At 41.9% G+C, this 20,196-nt stretch overlaps 1 protein-coding gene across 3 annotated transcripts in view; it reads left to right on the top strand.

Annotated features, from left to right (window-relative positions):
* PUM3 (pumilio RNA binding family member 3) overlaps positions 1-20,196 on the top strand; it is a 63,459-nt gene that overhangs the window by 21,192 nt on the left and 22,071 nt on the right. For all 3 annotated transcript variants that reach the window (XM_003420459.4, XM_010600002.3, XM_010600001.3), the window contains exon 13: positions 5,206-5,286. In XM_003420459.4, coding sequence (XP_003420507.3) covers positions 5,206-5,286 — 81 coding nt within the window. The remainder of the gene's footprint in view (positions 1-5,205; positions 5,287-20,196) is intronic.

The following is a 20,196-nucleotide window of genomic DNA, read 5'->3' as shown; positions in this document are numbered from 1 at the left end:
TTACTTTAATGAATTTGTTCAGTTGTGTTGCTGGACATCAAATTACCTCTTTTTCTGTAATGGTAATGTTGCAGTGTAAAGCTTTGAATGTAGCTTTTGTGTGTTTTTGCTTATTTGTAGGCTCATTTCCTGGAAGCATAACTGCCTTGCTAAGGTATATACATGTCTTAGGCTCTAGGTAAATAATGGTAAATTATACTGTAGAAAGCTGGGACTGTTTTTGTCACCACCAGAAACATATCAGAAAGTGAAACTTGTGTCTCTTTTTCTTTATAGTGTGGTCACAGGAAAGCCTAAGCTCTTGAATCCTTTGGAGATCAACTTTCCTGGTGAACTTAGCACCCACAAAGTTATTTTTGAGGGATCGATTGCCTTAAAATGTTCATTTTTGTGTGTTTAAATGCTAAACAGTTTTTCACACTATTTCTGTAGAATACTGTAAGTAGAGCATATGTAATAGTAACCATTAAGTGCTTGGCTACTAACCAAGACTTCGGAGGTTTGAACCCACCTAGAGAGGATGTGCTTCCGAAAGGCCACGGCCTTGAAAACCCTGTCGAGCAGTTCTGCTCTGAAACAGGTGGGATTGTCGTGAGTCAGAGTTACTCCACAGCACTGGGCTTTCACCATTATTTTAGTTTTAGAGTTATATTTTGTGTATTATGTTTAACAGCTTCTAATTTGCTAGTGAACTAGAATTATTTAGTGATAGCAACTACTTTTTCCCCCGGAAAAATCCCGTGAGAACTGCTGACCTCTGGTAGACACTTAAGCTAGCAAATGCTAACTCAAACAAAGGCAGATTGGTGCCGGTGCCTCTGTGTCCTCTCTTAGGCTTGGGGACTTGGAGGGGAGTTAGTACAAAGCCACCCAGAAGGCGGCTAACTTCTGTAACAAAGCGAGATTCTCTAGTGGTTGACTCTGTAGCATGAGAAGACTTAGTTATTCATAATTTATCGTGAAGTAAATCTTTGGTATGATGTTTTCATGTGAATATTTTAAATTATAAATGAGTAAAATCGTAATGTTGATTAAAAAAAAGTATTATACTAGTAAGAAAACAATTTTTAGTCATAAAATTAATGACATTGTTTTCATTTTAGTTTGGTTACGTTAGATGATTCAACACACAGGCTTTTGAGAACCTGATCCCAGCCGTTGGCCTGGTGATGGTAACACACATTGACAATACAAGGCCCTTTTTAATCTCAAGGAGTAGCGTTTCTAAGGGAAAGATAAATTTAACGCAGCCCCTGGGTCGTTTAATCCATGAGCTATTTAGAAGTGTTGTTTGTTTATTAGCTGCTGAGAGAAGCGTGTTAACCTCTCCAGGTACGATTGTGGAAGCGTCTAGTTCTCACTTAAATTCTGTTTGCAGCTTCTTTTGTAGTCACCCAAGGATCCTTCGTTTGTGTGCCTGTTTGTGTGCCTGTGACTTAAACGGAAGCCAGTGGTTGTGTAGTCTGTAGGGCTTCAGACTGGTTCCTCCTGGTTGGAACCCCTGCTGAGAATTTCCGTTTCTAACTAGTTCCCAGGTGACGCCAGCACTGCTGGTTAGGGACCAGTTCCGAGAAGCACTAGTAGAGCAGTGGTCTCACAATTTATTATAGGTAAGAGTCACTTGGGGATCTTGTTAAAATGTTGATTCTGGGGTGGAAGCCTTAGCATCCCCCAGGAACTTGTTAGAAATGCAAATTCTCCACAGGGGTTGTGAGCCAGAAGGAACCTGTTCCAGGCCCTGGTACCTTGCACATTGTTCTCAACTTCGTGTTCTTCACTTAATTCATTTTGGAGGTCATTTTATTCCAGTACATATACATTGTTAAGAAAAATAAAAACCTGCCAGAGTTTGAACATTAAGGTTTCTTCTGAGCATTGTATTTTGTATGCATATAGGGAAGCCATTTCGATCCAGAAAAAGCAAATGGCTCGGAGAAGCCACGTGCAGGAGGAGGGAGAAATTATAGAAGGTCAACCACTGGCTAATCTTCACGTGACAGATTGAGCCCTGCCCTCCCCCTTTGCTGAGATCTGCTGATAGCAGTTTATTTCTGGCCTGGCTGCTAACAATTTGGCCCTCTACCACCTGCAAGGAGCCTTGGTGGCACGGTGGCTAAGCACGTGGCTGCTAACTGAAAGGCCGCTCCATGGGAGAAAGATGTGGCAGTCTGCTTCCATAAAGATTACCAAAATCGTTGCCATCCTGTCTACTCTGATCCATAGTGACCCTATAGGACAGAGTGGAACTGCCCCATAGGATTTCCAAGGAGCAGCTGGTGAATTTGAACTGCCCACCTTTTGGTTAGCAGCTGAATTCTTAACCACTGTGCCACCAAGGCCTTGGAAACCCTATGAGGCAGTTCTGCTCCATCCTATAGGGTCACTGTGAGTTGGAATCGACTCTGTGGCAAAGGGTTTGGTACCCACCATTGGAAAGCCTGGTGGCATAGTGGTTAAGTGCTACAGCTGCCAACCAAGAAGTCGGCAGTTTGAATTTACCAGGCGCTCCTTGGAAACTCTGTGGGGCAGTTCTGCTCTGTCCTGTAGCGTCACTATGAGTCAGAATCAACTTGAGAGTAACGGGCTTTGCAGCCATGAGCTTTTTTTGGGATTTGAATTAGGAGGCAATGGTTTGACCAGCTGTCCTTCTCTAGCAAGTTAAAACAGATTTACATTGCTACGGTGCAGCTTCTGGCAGGCTTTTGCAGGTTGGGTTGGGCTTTTTATGGTTAATATTTGGTTTCCTGGATAAGAAAAACCTTAAAATCAAAGGAAGATGTCTGTTGGTAATTTTCCTGTTCCACACCTTTCCCCCTCACGCCTTTAAATGACTGGGTAATATTTCAGTCCATGGCTGTGCCTTCATCCCTTTACCCAGCCTCTACTGTTGGACTTGGGTACTTTCTAGGTTCTTGTTGTTACAAATAGTACTCCAGTGGATATCCTTCCACACCGGTCATCGTGCTTGTGTGGCAGCATGTCTGTGGGGTCAGTTCCTAGAACAAGAATTGCTGAATCACTGGGCGCACGTGTTTCATGTTTTTATTGGGGTTGCCAGTCAGCCTCCAAAGAGATAGAAACCCTTTGTGCTCTCACCAGTAGCCTGCAAGTGCACCGGCTTTCCCCAAACCTTTGCCAACTTAGCGTATTATTAAAGGGCTTCCTCCTTGCCAGGAGCATAAGTGGAAAACGGTCTCTTATTGGCTTAATTTGTGAGCAAGCTTAGTTAATGAGTAAGGTTGACCATTGTTTCACGTGTAAAGCCTGTGCCCTTCCCTTTTCCGTGAGCTGACATTTTAGTGGGTTGGAACTACCTTTATGTAAATATATAAAACTTTATGCATTCGAGGAAGTTAGCCGTTGGTCGTTCTCCTCCAGTTGTTTTTTGACCTTGTAATTGACGTATTCCTCAGTGTTTCTAATTGAGATTTTATTACCTGCCATATTCATCAGGCTTGGCTCTGAGTGAGTTCTGGCTGATATCAAAAATCAAATCTTCCCCTTGGAGTAAAAGAAAAGAATTATATGGTCATCCAGGATACTAAAAAGAATTGAAAACACGCTCTGAAAACTTTCTCTAATCCCAAGTAGCAGTGTTTTAAGTGTCTGGAACACTGTCAGCACCATGGAAATAAAGGTGTCATTTCAGGAGGCAACTGCAGGCAGCCCTGACTTAGACGTCTTCAGTTACAACGAACTGCACTTATGACCATCTTTTTTTATGATTTGTGTCTTTTTTATGTATTAAAATGTATCTCTAAGTTTATATGTAATGTTTCCAGCACTCAAAGACAAATATTGTATTTATAAAGATACTGATAATAAAAGGCAATAATAAAAACTGAAAATGATTAGGTATTCGACTTACAGCAGAACCGACTTACGAGTGAGCCGTCAGAACAAACCCCATCCTAAGACAGGGATTACCTGTATTAAGAAGGCCACAATGTATATTTCATGAGTCCATGCTGCCGCATTTATCTAAGAACAATTACTTTTATCTCATTCTTAGGTTCGGTATGTGAAGTATAGACTTCTAGCCTGTTTTTCACTGTTGCTGTTCTGGTTATGTACGATCATTCTATAGCAGTTGGAAAGCTTCCAAAAGAAAATGAAAAATCATTGTAATCTTTTAACCCAAAGATGACTATTGCAGTGTTTTTCCTTCAGGGATTTTCTGTGTACATGTATTATATATAATCATGTACGTATATGGAGCCCTGGTGGCGCAGTGGTTAAAAGCTCAACTGCTAACCAAAAGGCTGGCAGTTCCAATCCACCAGCTTCTCCGTGGAAACCCTGTGGGGTAGTTCTACTCTGTCCTGTAGGGTCGCTATGAGTCCAAATCAACTTGACGGCAATGAGTTCTAGTTTTTTTATATACGCATATAATTCCATGTTTATATATTTTCATGATTGGAATGCTATTCTACAGTTTTATATTCTCGTTTTTCTTTTTCACTTAACCTTTCATTTGAGTTTTCTTGAATATAATTTTCAAGTAGCTGTTTATTACAGGGGGAGTTTTAGTTTTTTTATGTATGTATATATTTCTGTGTTTCTGTATTTTCTTTTCGTGACTGTAATGCTATTCTCCATACAGTTTTATATTCTTATTTTTCTTTTTCACTTAGTCTTATCATTTAAGTTTTCTTGAGTATAATTTTCAGGTAGCAGGAGGAGCCCTGGTGGTACAGTGGTTAAAGCACTGGGTTGCTAGCCCAAAGGTCAGCGGTTCAAACCCACCAGATACTCCATAGAAGAAAGATGTGGCAGTCTGCTTCCCTAAAGATGACAGCCTTGGAAACCCTGTGGGGCAGTTCTGCTGTGTCCTGTAGGGTCACTATGAGTCAGAATCAACTGACAGCAACAGTTGTTTTTTTTTTTAAACTCATTAACAGGACAGTTATTTAGAGAGGTACTGCGTCCTGGTTAGTTAGAAAAAAATGAGCCTGAGATATTTGGTTTTGAAGAATGTGTTTTTTTATTTCTTCTTTTTTTTTTCTAACCAACCTTGCCTCTAGAGTGTAATTAACTAGGTCCTGATAAGAGAGGAGGTTTATTTGAATGGCTTTTAGCTGTCTTGTTTATATCATGTGCGAGCAGTTGTCAGTGTTGGTAACCTTCATAAAGTGACTCCACAGGGCAGAGTAAAAGGGAAAACCTGGGCATTTTTAAACCTTAACTGTCTTCTCATTCTTACAGGGCCAATACTCCCACCTGGTTTTACTGGCAGCGTTTGACTGTATTGATGATACTAAGCTGGTGAAGCAGATAATCATATCAGTAAGTAATTCTGATGGTCTTGGTCTTACTTAAATCAATCAGTTGTGGGTGTCTGAGCTTGATTTCACATATGCATGTGTGCAGAGACTTATGTATGCTTTCTACCCAGTATTTTCTGTTATCCTGTCAGGTGTCTCAACTGAGTCTTATTTTTGCAATTTGCTTTGTTCTTGTATAGACTATAATTTTATAACTTGATGTTAATATTGTTTTATCTGTTTAAAGACTCAACACTTTTACATTTGGGGTAGGATAACAGCCTTTTTTAAAATTTTTTCCCTAAGATGGATTTGTAAAAACTATTTTTTAGCACTGTGCAGAAACCTTTTATGCTAAATAATATCGAATTTCATTCTTCTGAAAGATGTTGCTGATGTTTCTTAGGGCACTCCTATACATACTATGTTTAGTGAAACTATTTTTTACAAAGCAGTGACTTGGGCAGACCAACCCTAGTTCAGTAAGTCATTCCCTGTTTTCATTTAGAAATCGCAGGGTTGCGCTTCTGTAGTTTGCCTACCCAGCAGTGTAAAACACAGACACATTACAAAACAAAACAGAAACGGAGTAAAAACTCACAGTCCTTTTGATTGATGCTCAGAGGGTAGTCAGTACCAGGAACCAGTCCAGAGCGAAGCCAGATGCCTAGTCAGCGTGTCACACGGCCCCAGTGGCTCAGCCTGTCTGCATCAGCTTTCTCTAGCCTGAGACCGGATCAGTTCAGTCTTAGTACGGGGAATGGGAGGAACACACCGACCTCCAGCCATCAAACTTCTCTCAAGCTCAGGAAACTGTTTCACAGGTAACCGTTCTGCCCCATAGCAGGCAGGCAGCTTTCTCAAATCTCCAGCTCTGCCCCCTGCTTCTAAGCCACCAGGTTGTCTCAGAAGTCACCTTGGATCTCAGTGACGTTAGTGTGTTTCCTCCAGCTACCTTGTCACCTGTGAGCTCATCATAAAGAATCATGGCCACCAAGTCCTGGGAAACTCTGCTGGACTTGGCCTGTCACTGTAGCGGGCTCTGTTTGTGGAGCCCAGGCTTTGATCAACGGTTCTAGACTCCATGCTGGACTGTAACACTGATGCTGTAACCCTGAGGAAATCCATCTTGGTGGCCTTCTGCCCTCAGGAGGTCTGTTACCAGATGCACTGCGAGGTGCACTGCCAGCTTCTCGAGCAGGTGCTCCATTTGGTTTCAATAACACTTCAAGCCTCAGGCCCGTAAATCTAGCTCAGTGTCCCGGTGGCTCGCTCATTTTTAACACTTGGCAACAGCAGCTTTCTCAGTTTACTTCAGGACAACCACCTCAGCAACCCACAACTTGTAGTCCTCAACAGCCAGGAGGCAGGGTTCTGGACCAGGCTCGGGCAGTTCAGAGCGGGCCTCACCCGTTGAGCAGGCTGCCGTTGTTAACCTTACCACAGCAGGCTGTGTGCAGCCCCAGGCAGCTGGCGCACTTCTTGCAGCCCAGATGTCCACGGTAGCAGCAGCAGTACAAACAGCTCCGTCGTCATGGGCGTGCAGGCGGCCAGTCAGAAGGTGCAGTGAAGAGAGGTGCGCCAGCCACTCCACGATCCTGAGTCTTGGAGAAGACCAGAGCATTGAGTATGGCTTTCTAGACCACAGAAGATATTAAGAAAAGAATAAAAATTAGCAAAGCAGTGTTTGGATTTGATCTGAAATTAGTTTACACAGTAATTCTTGAATTAATCGGGGACTGTGATCCAGGCAGAGGGTGTCCCTGGCTGTTTAACCTTCCCTCCTTATGGAGAAGCAGCCTGTGTACAATGACCCTGTCCACCGATCTCTCCCCGATTGAGCCGGAGAAGAAAAACTGATAAAACTCACTCGATTCTGATACTTCTTAGAGCTTCTGTGAAAAATTTTATGGAAACAGATTAAAAAACAACTACCGAAGACCCACGGGAGGAGAGTGTGGAACAGGATTCAAATTCTTGAAAAGCGCCGGCCTGCCGGATCAGTAGAGGCTAGAGGACTCCCTGAGACTGTTGCCCTGAGGTGGTCTTTAAACTTTGACCCAAAACTATCCCCTGGGGTCACTGACCTTTTAGCAAAATAATGGATTGGCACACAAAGGATATTATCCGCAATACAGTGCTCCAATAAAAACATCTGTGTAAGACCAAAAAGTCAGCAATTATGCTAAACCAAAAATGAGAGGATAAGGGGCAGGGAAACTAGAGCAGTGGAGATGGAACAGCCAGGACGCAGTGAAAGAGAATGTGGACACGTTGTGAAAAATGTAGCTAATGTCATTGAAAAATTTGTGTCAAAACTGTCAAAAGGGAACCTAATTTGCTGTGTAAACTTTCACGAAAACACAGTGTTTTTTTTTAATTATTACTAAGATTAAAACCCTAGCTTCCATTTTGTATGTCAGCAATTCCTTCCAGCCCGTTCTAATGACCACATAAAGCGGTAGTCGTTGGACGCAGTTTAGTTAACCCTAAGATTGCCTTCAGAAAACCCAAGCCATCTTCTTGGAGAAACTCCTCCAAAGTAAAAAGTACAGTCTGAAACATTTCTCTCACCCTGCAGCGACCCTCCTTCTGACTTCTAGTTCTGTTATCCTCTCTTCCCTTCCTTTATATGTAGTGTGTGAGTGGTATCGGGTATACTATACGGAGAGAGGGGGTAGTGGCCATTAAGAACTTGGCAACATTGATAGCAAAGAGCGACCTTCTTTTATGGAGCCCTGGTGGCTTAGTGGTTAAGAGCTCAGCTGCTAACTAAAAGGTTGGCAGTTCGACTCCACCAGCTGCTCTTTGGAAACCCTATGAGGTAGTTCTGTTCTGCCCTATAGAGTCACTGTGAGTTGGAATCGACTCAGTGGCAATGGGTTTGGTTTTTTTGGTTTTGTAGTCTGTATAGATGTAGATTCTTCATCTGAACGTTTCACAACCTTTCTGCTTGATAAATGGCCGGGCCCCTTGGAGAAATCTTAGGGGCAAATGTGGCTTTCACACAGTCCAAAGGGAGAGGCATATGGATGATGCAGAAAGAGACTTTACCTGGTGACAGGTGGTCTTGCTGTGACCTGTCTGTGTGGCCTGTCTGGACCAGCACAGCTGGGTGTAGTTAAAAAAGTGTATCAGTTGGTAGAGGGAAAGATTTGTTTTCTTTGGTGGCAGCTAAAGGTCCTGTGCTTGGGTTTCTCATGCCCTGGCTGTCATTTTCCGGCTTTGCCCATGCGTGTTTGATGGTGGTGACTTTGTTTGGGACGGACTTGTGGGAAGAAACCCGTTGGCAAGACTTTCGTGTCACTGACTTGAGTGTTTTGACAAGTTCCTGGTGACTTTATTACCCCTCTGACTCCAATCAGTGATGATTCTTTTTCGTTCCTATAACAGCGATGGGAGCCCATGGAATTAGCTAATGAATAAAGTTGTTTCATGAAAGTGGAAACTGGCTGGGGCCATTGAAAGTTCGCTTTTGTTTCATATTTTCACTACAAATAAAATTTGCATAACCCCTCCAAGTGAATTTCCAGGGAAGCCAGACTTTCTTCAGAATTTGTCACAATTGTGTGCCTTCTAGTTTTTTCTGAGATTGATTCCTTTTAAGTCATCATTGAAGCAGTCGTGGTTCCCTGAGCATGACTCCGTTTATCAGTTCAGTTCCCACAACTCTTTAACCTGCGTTCTAATGGCTACTCATACTCAGGGCGACTTTGCGACCTCCCGCCTCTAACTGACAGACGCTCCCCAGGTTCTGTGTATCCTTCAACTATGGAGCTAGTGAAGTAACTCCGAATGCTAATTGCTCTTGCGTTTTTTCTCACCCATCCACCACAAAACCTGTTGCAGTATGCAGTGCTTTTGAAAACTAGCCCAGACAGCTTAGTGTTGCTAGGCGTTCCGTTCAGGGGGACCAAATTTTCCAAAAGGCCAGATTGCAATTACAGCCTGGTCAGCCAAGCGCTTCACTTTGAAAATGAATGCACTGTTTCCACCCACTTCACTTTCCGAAATAAACGTATGGAGAACATTTGGTCTGTTTTACCCTTAAATCGCTGCTGTGGTGTAGCTGGTTTGACAGCAGTGATCCCCTGGAAAGGAAATAGGTGCACCAGCCAGTTGCTGAGGAGCCCTCGTGGTGCAGCGGTTAAGCTCTCGGCTGCTAACTGCAGCGTTGGCAGTTCAAACCCACCAGCCAGCGGCTTCTGGGGAGGAAGACTTGGTGATCTGCTCCCATAAAGATGACAGCCTAGGAAGCTCCATGGGGCAGTTCTACTCTGTCATCTAGGGTGGCTGTGAGTTGGAATCAACTTGATGGCACCAAACAATAGCCAGTTGCTATTTGAGGTTGAATAAATTTTGGCACATATTTTACAGCATATTATCTTTAAAACGTACAGCTACATGTATGAGTATAGCAGTGAACACCCAGCTTCCCACCATCTGACATAGGGAGGAAAACCTGACAAACACAGTTCAAATTCAAGCCTTGGTGTATCCCCCATCGCGTGCCGCACCCCCGCTCTGTATCCGCTGTGCTGAGTTTGCTGTTTGTTATTGGCTGGCATTTCCTTGTTCTCTCTCTATATGTAGATGTGTCCGGTATTGTTTTGCATGTTTATAAATGCTACATAAACGTCCTGTGGTATGGCTTCTTCTGCAGTTTGTGTTCTCCTTTTGGCGTTATGTTTGTGAGATTCACCCGTGGCTAGATGAGCCTCTTTTGTAAATACAACGAGTATTTTAGGCTTTGTCGGCTGCATGTTGCCTGTGTTGCATACTCGTGTTTGTTTGTTTTTGGAACCCTGGAAAAATGTAAAAACCATTCTTTGCTCATAGAATGTGCAAAAACAGGCCACGAGCTGGATTTGATCCGCAGGCTGTGGTAAGCCTACCATTGTTCTAAAAACACATATATGTTATTGTCAGGTAATATTCTACTGTATAGAACCAAAAACAAAAAAAACTTAATAAACCCATTGCTGTTATGTTGATTCCAACTTACGTTGACCTCGTGTGTTACAGAGTAGGACTGAGTCCCGTAGGGTTTCTTGGCTGTTATCTTTACGGGGGTGGAAGACAGCTGCCTGCCCAACCTACTGAAGAGATCCATATTTATGCCTATTCCCAAGTAAGGTGATCAAACCAAATGCGGAAATTATAGAACAATATCATTAATATCACACACAAGCAAAATTTTGCTCAAGATCATTCAAAAGTGGCTGCAGCAGTATATCAACAGGGAACTGCCAGAAATTCAGGCCGGTTTCAGAAGAGGACGTGGAACCAGGGATATCATTGCTGATGTCAGATGGATCCTGGCTGAAAGCAGAGAATACCAGAAGGATGTCTACCTGTGTTTTATTGACTATGCAAAGGCATTTGACTGTGTGGATCATAAATTATGCATAACATTGCAAAGAATGGGAATTCCAGAACACTTAACTGTGCTCCTAAAGAATCTGTACATAGATCTAGAGGCAGTCATTTGAACAGAACAAGGGGATACTGAGTAGTTTAAAGTCAGGAAAGGCATGTGTCAGGGTTGTATTCTTTCACCATACCTATTCAGTCTGTATGCTGAGCAAATAATCCGAGAAGCTGGACTATATGAAGAAGAACGGGGCATCAGGACTGGAGGAAGACTCATTAATAACCTGCGTTATGCAGATGACACAACCTTGCTTGCTGAAGGTGAAGAGGACTTGAAGCACTTACTAATGAAGATCAAAGACCACAGCCTTCAGCATGGATTATACCTCAACAAAAAAAGAAAACAAAAATCCTGACAACTGGACCAATGAGCAACATCATGATAAATGAAGATTGAAGTTGTCAAGGGTTTCATTTTACTTGGGTCCACAGTCAACACCCATGGAAGCAGCAGTCAAGAAATCAAGTGATGCATTGCATTGGGCAAATCTGCTGCAAAGGACATCTTTAGCGTGTTCAAAAGCAAAGATGTCACCTTGAAGACTAAGGTGCGCCTGACCCAAGCCATGGTATCTTCAATTGCATCACATGCATGTGAAAGCTGGACGATGAATAAGGAAGACAGAAGAAGAATTGACGCCTTTGAATTGTGGTGTTGGTGAAGAATACTGAATATATCATGGACTGCCAAAAGAACGAACAAATCTGTCTTAGAAGAAGTACATCCAGAATGCTCCTTAGAAGCAAGGGTGGCGAGAGTGCATCTTACATACTTTGGACATGTTGTCAGGAGAGATCAGCCCCTGAGAAGGACATCATGCGTGGTAAAGTAGAGGGTCAGTGGAAAAGAGGATGACCCTCAATGAGATGGATTGATGCAGTGGCTGCAACAATGGGCTCAAACATAACGATTGTAAGCATGGTGCAGGACCGGCAGTGCTTCGTTCTGTGGTACATAGGGTCGTTATGAGTCAGAACCGACTCGACAGCACCTTTGCAACAATCTTACGGAAGCAGTTCACCAGGGCTTCTTCCACAGAGCCTCTGGGTGGGCTCAAATCAGTAACCTTAGGTTGGCACCTGATTGCAAACCACTTGCACCACCCAGCTCCTTTCTCCTGTGTAAGTATACCACAATTTATTTTTCCGTTTTCCTGTTGATGGGCATTTTGGTTGTTTACGGTTTAAAGTCTGTTTATTCACTCATTTATTCATTCTGCTGCTCCCAGTAGTTCTAAATTGTAGTCCCTGTCTTCTCATACATGTGTTACGTCCCCCTGAGGTGTTGGCTTAGCGGTAGAATGGCCGGGTTGTCACGTAGGCTGCTCCCGGTGATGAGGAGCCGAGTGGGCATGTTTCCCTCTCAGCCACTGTAGAACCTGTTGTATTGTGGTGCTTTTTGAAGTAGCTGAGGAAGCTTTGTGTTGCTAAGCATTCTGTTCAGAGTAGCTGGGTTTCCCAAAATGTCCGATTGGAATCATAACCTGGCGAACACTCTCCTCTTTCTCTCTTATTCAAAGCCCAAGCTGCATTTTGCTTCCCATGTAGCGGCCTTGATATCCCAGCCACACCTGGTCTCCCACTCACTCAATCCTGTAGTTTTTGTCTTTGCCGTCTGTCTTAGTCATGTGGTGCTGCTATAACATAAATACCACAGTGGATGGCTTTAACAAAGAGAAAATTTATTTTTTCACAGTCCGGTAGGCTAGAAGTCCAAACTCAGGGCATCAGCTCCAGGGGAAGGCTTTCTCTCTCTGTCGGCTCCGGAGGAAGGTCCTTCTCATCAATCTTCCCCTGAACTAGAGCTCCTGCATGTAGGAACCCCAGATCCAAAGGACAGAACGTGCTCTGCTCCTTGCACAACTTTCTTGGTAGTAGGAGGTCCCCCACTCTCTGCTTGCTTCCATTTCCTTTTATCTCTTGTAAGATAAAAGGTGGTGCAGGCCACACCCCAGGGAAACTCCCTCTACATTGGATCACAGATGTGCCCTGAGCAAGGGTGTTATATCCCACCCTGATCCTCTTTAACCACTGGCAGAGATTATGATTTAGAACACATAGAAAAGTCACAAAATGAAGGAGAACCACACAGCACTGGGAATCATGGCCTACCCAAGTTGGCACATATTTTTTGGGGACGTGATTCAATCCATTACGCCATCCATTTGTCTAGTGGTACTTCATGTGCTGACTCATGGAGTTCCTGGGTGGTACAGCTGGTAAATGGTCTCGGCTGCTTACAGAAAGGCTGGTGGTTTGAGTCCACTCGGAGGCACCTTGGAAGAAAGGCCTGGTGATCTACTTCCAAAAGGTTACTGACCCATTACCATCGAGTGGATTCTAACTCATAGTGACCCTATAGGACAGAGTCGAACTGCCCCATAGGATTTCCAAGGAGCAGCTGGTGAATTCAAACTGCACTTACCCACTGTGCCACCAGGGCTACCTGAAAGGTCACAGCCGTTGAAAACCCCGTGGAGCATGGTTCTACTCTGATAAACATGGGGTCTCCATGGCTCAGAATTGACTCTGCAGCAGCTGGCTTTTTTCATGATCAGGCCCAGTGCTTGCAGACTCAGAAGCGCTCCTGGACCAGGAGGGAAACAAGTAGGCCACGAGTGTCAGACAAGGGAGCCTGGGGGCAGGGGTGGCGGGGCGGGGGAGGTGCTGTGCTAATGGAGAGAGCAGGTGCCTGGACCAAGTTCACGGCCTCTGCTCGGCCAGCCTCTGGGAGCTTGGGCTCCATGTTCACAGACCGTCAGATTTCTGAGTACAGCCAAAGAGGTGGATTTTGGGGTGAAATCATCAGATTTTTGAAACAACTCAGGAAGCTGGTGTCACTGCCACTTTGTGACTAATGATGCAAAAAGAATGTTATCCTCTAAACTTCTGCTATGAGCCATTATTTAAATCTTTTATTTTTAGCTTTTGGTTAAGTTTGTCTTGCCTCTTGCCACAGATTTTAGCTCTGTAAGGTTCAGGCCAGTCTGCGTTTCCGTTTGTCCTCACACACCGCCTACGTGGAGTTGCATGCACCCAGGCTCAGCTCTGTGCATGTGGTGTTTCCTGCATTACTGCGCTGCACCCAAGGTGCACGTGCACTCTGACTCTGCTTCCTGTGTGCACCTTTGACTTTGGCCTTTACCTTTCCTTTTTAAAAGAGGATTGGCCAAACAGGAATGCAAGGAATCTGGCAGGGGGTCAGTACCAGGTCAGAGCTCACCAAAGACATCTTCATGAGGGAAGCCCTTTGTTCTTCCTGTGATTTGTCATCTGTTCACATACCTGCTTTAGAGCATAATAAGAAATCACAACTAGATGGCTTTGGGGTGGTTCTGTCTGAGATAATTCTTGCAAGGGGAAAACGCTAAGCAGAAAACCTATAAGATTGAGTCTCTACTGCTGGTATTCACTTTTGCTGGGATCCCAAGCCCATGATCCACGCTCCTTGGAAACTCTATGGGGCAGTTCTACTCTGTCCTATAGGGTCGCGATGAGCCGGAATCGACTCAGCGGCAGTGGGTTTGGTGGTTTATATACTCCTAATACTCCTACAGCAACTCCTTCTCTCCACCCTGTATTCCCGTGTCCATTCAGCCAGCTTCTGACCCCCTCCGCCTTCTCATCAACCCTCCAGACAGGAGCTGCACACGTAATCCATGTGTCTACTTGAGCCAAGAGGCGCACTCCTTACCAGTATCATTTTCTATCTTATAATCCAGTCCAATCCCCGTCTGACGAGTTGGCTTTAGGAATGGTTCCTGTCTTGGGCTAACAGAGGGTCCGGGGACCATGACTTCCACAGTCCTTCTAGTCTGTTAGACCATTAAGTCTGGTCTTTTTATAAGAATTTGAGGTCAGCATCCCACTGTTCTGCTCTACCAGGGGTTCTGTGTTGTGTTCCCTGTCAGGGCAGTCATCAGCTGTAGCTGGGCTGCTCTCAGGCTGATATGGTCTCTGATTGATGTGGCCCTTTCTGCCTTTTGGGCTCATAATTACCTTATGTCTTTGCTCCAGGTGGGTTGAGACCAAATGATGCATCTTAGATGGCCGCTTACTAGCATTTAAGACCTCAGACGCCACCCTCCAAAGTGGGATGCAAAATGTTTTCTTAATAGATTTTATTATGCCAGTTGACTTAGAAGTCCCCTGAAACACCATGGTCCCCAGACCCCCGCCTCTGCTACTCTGGCCTTTGAAGTGTTCAGTTTATTCAGGAAACTTCTTTGCTTTTGGTTTAGTCCAGTTGTGCTGACCTCTCCTGTATTGCGTGTTGTCTTTCCCTTCACCTAAAATAGTTCTTGTCTACTACCTAAAATGGTAAATACTCCTTTTCCTAATGTGTTTAAACTGTTTCTTGAGTTCTTAATAATAGTGGTTTCGTACAATATTTGTCCTTTTGCAACTGACTAATTTCACTCAGCATAATGCCTTCCAGATTCCTCCATGTTATGAAATGTTTCACAGATTCATCAGTGTTCTTTGTCGATGTGTAGTATTCCATTGTATGAATATACCATAATTTATTTATCCGTTCATCCGTTGATGGGCACCTTGGTTGCTTCCATCTTTTTGCTATTGTCAACAGTGCTGCAGTAAACAAGGGTGTGCATATATCTGTTCGTGTAAAGGCTCTTATTTCTCTAGGGTGTATTGCAAGGAGTGAGATTGCTGGATCTTATGACACTCCTATTTCTAGCTTTTTAAGGAAGTGCCAAATCGATTTCAAAGTGGTTGTACTATTTTACATTCCCACCAGCAGTGTATAAGTGTTCCAGTCTCTCCATAACCTCTCCAACATTTATTATTTTGTGTTTTTTTTTTTTTTTTAATGCCAGACTTGGTGGAGTAAGATGGTATCTTTGCAGTTTTGATTTGCATTTCTCTAACGGCTAGTGATTGTGAGCATTTCCTCACATATCTGTTAGCTGCCTGAATGTCTTCTTTAGTGAAATGTCTGTTCATATCCTTTGCCCATTTTTTAATTAGATTATTTGTCTTTTTGTTGTTGAATTTTTGCAGTATCACATAGATTTTAGAGATCAGACACTGATCGAAAATGTCGTAGCTAAAAACTTTTTCCCAGTCTGTAGGTAGTCTTCTTACTCTTTTGGTGAAGTCTTTGGATGAGCATAGCTGTTTGATTTTTTAGGAGCTCCCAGTTATCTAGTTTTTCTTCTGGCGATTCTGCATTGTTAGTAACATTTCGTATACTGTTTATGCCATGTATTAGGGCTCTCAGCGTTCTACCTATATTTTCTCCCATGATCTTTATCATCTTAGATTTTGTATTTAGGCCTTTGATCCATTTTGAGTTAGTTTTTGTGCATGGCGTGAGGTATGGGTCTTGTTTAATTTTTTTGCAGATGGATATCCAGTTATGCCAGCACCTTTTGTTAAAGAGACTGTCTTTTCCCCCATTTAACTGACTTTGCACCTTTGACAAATATAAACTGCACATATGTGGATGGATTTATGTCTGGATTCTCAATTCTGTTCCATTGGCCTATGTATCTGATGTTGTAACAGTACCAGGCTGTTTTGACTGCTGTGCTGGTATAATAGGCTCTAAAATCAGGTAGCCTGAGACCTCCCTTTGTTCTTCTTTTTCGGTAATGCTTTACTTCTCCAGGGCCTCTTTCCCTTCCATATGAAGTTGGTTATTTGTTTCACCATCTCACTAAAAAATGTCATTGGAATTTGGATAAGAATTGCATTGAATCTATAGATCGCTATTGGTAGAAGAGACATTTTTACAATGTTGAGTCTTCCTATCTATGAGCGAGGTATGTTTTTCTACTTACGTAGTTCTGTTTTGGTTTCTTGCAGGAGTGTCTTGTAGTTTTCTTTGTATAGGTCTTTTAAATCTCTGGTTAGGTTTATTCCTAAATATTTTATCTTCTTGGGGGCTGTTGTAAATGGTATTGATTTGGTGATTTCCTGTTTGTCTCTCTCTTTGCTGATATAGAGGAATCCAACTGATTTTTGTATGTTTATCTTGTATCCTGATACTCTGCTGAACTCCTATATTAGTTTCAGTAGTTTTCTTGAGGATTCTTTAGGGTTTTCTGTGTATAAGATCATGTCATCTGCAAATAGAGATACTTTTACTTCTCCCTTACCACCCTAGATGTCCTTTATTTATTTATCTAGCTTAATTGCTCTGGCTAGGACCTCTAGCACAACGTTGAATAAGAGTGGGGATAAAGGGCATCCTTATCTGATTCCCGATCTCATGGGGAATGCTTTCAGACTCTCTCCATTTAGGATGATGTTCTCTGTTGGCTTTGTATAAATGCCCTTTATTATGTTGAGGAGTTTTCCTTCTATTCCTATTTTGCTGAGAGTTTTTATCATGAATGGGTGTTGGACTTTGTCAAATATCTTTTCTGCATCAATTGAAAAGGTCATGTGGTTCTTTTGTTTTATTTATATGGATTACATTGATTGTTTTTCTAATGTTGAACCATCCCTTCATGCCTGGTATGAATCCCACTTGGTCATGGTGAATTATTTTTTTGATATGCCGTTGAATTCCATTGGCTAGGATTTTGTTGAGGATTTTTGCCTCTAAGTTCTTGGGGGATATGGGTCTGTAATTTTCTTTCTTTTTTTTTTTTTTTTTTTGTGGTATCTTTACCTGGTTTTGGTATCAGGGATACGGTGGCTTCATAGAATGAGTTTGGGAGTATTCCGTCCTTTTCTATGCTCTGAAATACCTTTAGTGGTAGTGGTGTTAACTCTTCTCTGAACGTTTGGTAGAGCTCTCCAGTGAAGCCCTCAGGGCCAGGGCTTATTTTGTTGGGAGTTTTTTAGTTACCTTTTTGGTGTCTTCTTTTGTTATGGATTTATTTAGTTGTTCTACCTCTGTGTTAGATTGGGTAGGTAGTGTGTTTCTAAAAATTCATCCATTTCTTGTAGGTTTTCAAATTTGTTAGAGTACAGTTTTTCATAGTAATCTGATATTATTCTTTTAATTTCATTTGGGCCTATTGTGATATTGCCCATCTCATTTCTTACTTGGGTTATTTGCTTCCTCTTCTGTTTTTCTTTCGTCAGTTTGGCCAGTGATTTATCAATTTTGATAATTTTTTCAAAGAACCAGCTTTTGGTCTTGTTAACTCTTTCAGTTTTTCTTTTCTCTATTTAATTCTGCTCTTTTATTATTTGCTTTCTTCTGGTGCTTGAGGGTTTCTATTGTTGCTCTCTATTTTTTCAAATTGTAGGGATAGTTCTTTGATTTTGTACCTTTCTTTTTGGATGTGTGCATTTATTGCTATAAATTGACCTCTGAGCACTGCTTTAGCTCTGTCCCAAAGGTTCTGATCAGAAGTGTTTTCATTCTCATTGGATTCTATGAATTTCTTTATTCCATCCTTAATGTCTTCTATAACCCTGTCATTTTTGAGCAGGATAGTGTTCAGTTTCCAAGTGATTGATTTCTTTTCCCTGCTTTTTCTGTTATTGATTTCTATTTTTGTGGCCTTATGGTCAGAGGACATGCTTTGTAATATTTCGATGTTTTGGATTCTGCTAAGGCTTGCTTTATGACCTAATGTGTGGTCTGTTCTAGAAAGTGTTCCATGTGCACTGGAAAAGAAAGTATACTGGGCTGCTGTTAGGTAGAATGTTCTGTATGTGTCTGTGAGGTCAAGTTGGTATTTGGATCTTCCGTGTCTTTATTGGGCTTCTTATTGGATGTCCTGTCCTTCACCAAAAGTGGTGTGTTGAAGTCTCCTACTATTATTGTGGAGCTGTCCGTCTCACTTTTCATGCTGATAGAGTTTGTTTTATGTATCTTTCAACCCTGTCATTGGATGCGTAAATATTTAATATGGTCATGTCCTCCTAATATATGTCCCTTTAATCATTATATAGTGTCCTTCCTTATCCTTTGTGGTGGATTTAACTTTAAAGTCTATTTTGTCAGAAATTAATATTGCCACTCCTGCTGATTTTTGGTTGTTGTTTGCTTGATATATTTTTTTCTATCGTTTGATTTTTTGTTTGTGTCTTTAGGTCTTGTAGGCAGCATATAGATGGATCGTGTTTTTTTATCCATTCTGCCCCCTCTGTCTCTTCATTGGTGCATTAATCCATTTACATTCAGCATAATTATGAATAGGTATGAGTTTAGTCCTGTCATTTTGGTGTCTTTTTTTGTGTGTTGTTGACAGTTTCTTTTTTTCCACTTAATTTTTTATGCTGAGTAGTTTATATATTGTCTTTTCCTCTTATTCGTTGTTGTTTTGTTTTTGCTGAGTATTTATATTTTTCTTGTATTTTATTTTGATGTGTAGGAATCTTGGTCTCCTTTGTGGTTACCTTAATATGTACTTCTATTTTTCTAAGTTTAAACCAAAGTTTTATTTCTTTATATCGTCTTGACTTCCTCTCCATGTGAAAGATCTGTGACTACATTTTTTAGCCCCTCTTTATTGTTGTAATGTTGTCATCTTTTGCATAATGACATCACTGTTCCCCTGTTTTGAGCATTTTTTAATCTTGATTTATTTTTGTGATTTGCCTATCTGGGTTGATATCTGGTCGCTCTGTCCTGTGTTCTAGTCTTGGGTTGATATCTGATATTATTGATTTTCTAACCAGAGAACTCACTTTAGTATTTCTTGTAGTTTTGGTTTGGTTTTTAGAAATTCCCTAAACTTCTGTTTATCTGGAAATGTCCTAATTTCATCTTCATATTTGAGAGACAGTGTTGCTGGATATATGATTCTTGGCTGGCAGTTTTTTCCTTCAGTTATTCATATGTCATCCCATTGCCTTCTTGTGGCATGGGATCTGCCGAGTAGTCCGAGCTTATTCTTATTTACTCTCTTCTGTGGGTGACTTTTTATCCCTAGCCGCTCTTAAAATTCTCTCTTTGTCTTTGGTTTTGGCAAGTTTGATTATAACTTGTCTTGGTTACTTTTGAGATCTACCTTATGTGAGGTTCGTTGAGCATCTTGGGTAGGTATCTTCTCATCTCTCACGATATCAGGGAAGTTTTCTGCCAACAAATCTTTAACAGTTCTCCCTGTATTTTCTGTTATCCCTCCCTGTACTGGTACTCCAATCACTTGTAGATTATTTCTCTTGATAGAGTCCCACATGATTTTTAGAGTTTCTTCATTTTTTTTTTTAATTCTTTTATCTGATTTTTCTTCAAATATGTTGCTGCCAAGTGTTTTAGCTTCAGTCACACTAATTCTGCCTTCCATTTCCTCAATTCTGCTCCTCTGACTTTCTATTGAGTTGTCTAATTCTGTAATTTTATTGTTAATCTTTTGAATTTCTGATGGCTGTCTCTCTGTGGATTCGTACAGCCTGTTAAAGTTTTCCTCATGTTCTTGAATAACCCTTTTAATTTCTTCACCTGCTTTATCTGTGTATTCTTTGGCTTGTTCTGCATTTTGCCTGATCCCATGAAGAGTTCTGTAAGTTAATCTTTTATATTCTACATCTGGTAATTCCAGGAATACATCTTCATCTGGAAGATTCT

Source organism: Loxodonta africana, chromosome 9, assembly GCF_030014295.1.
Source record: "Loxodonta africana isolate mLoxAfr1 chromosome 9, mLoxAfr1.hap2, whole genome shotgun sequence".
Lineage (NCBI taxonomy): Eukaryota > Metazoa > Chordata > Mammalia > Proboscidea > Elephantidae > Loxodonta > Loxodonta africana.
Note: the sequence above shows the minus strand (reverse complement) of the source record. Positions and strands in the feature narration are given on the sequence as shown.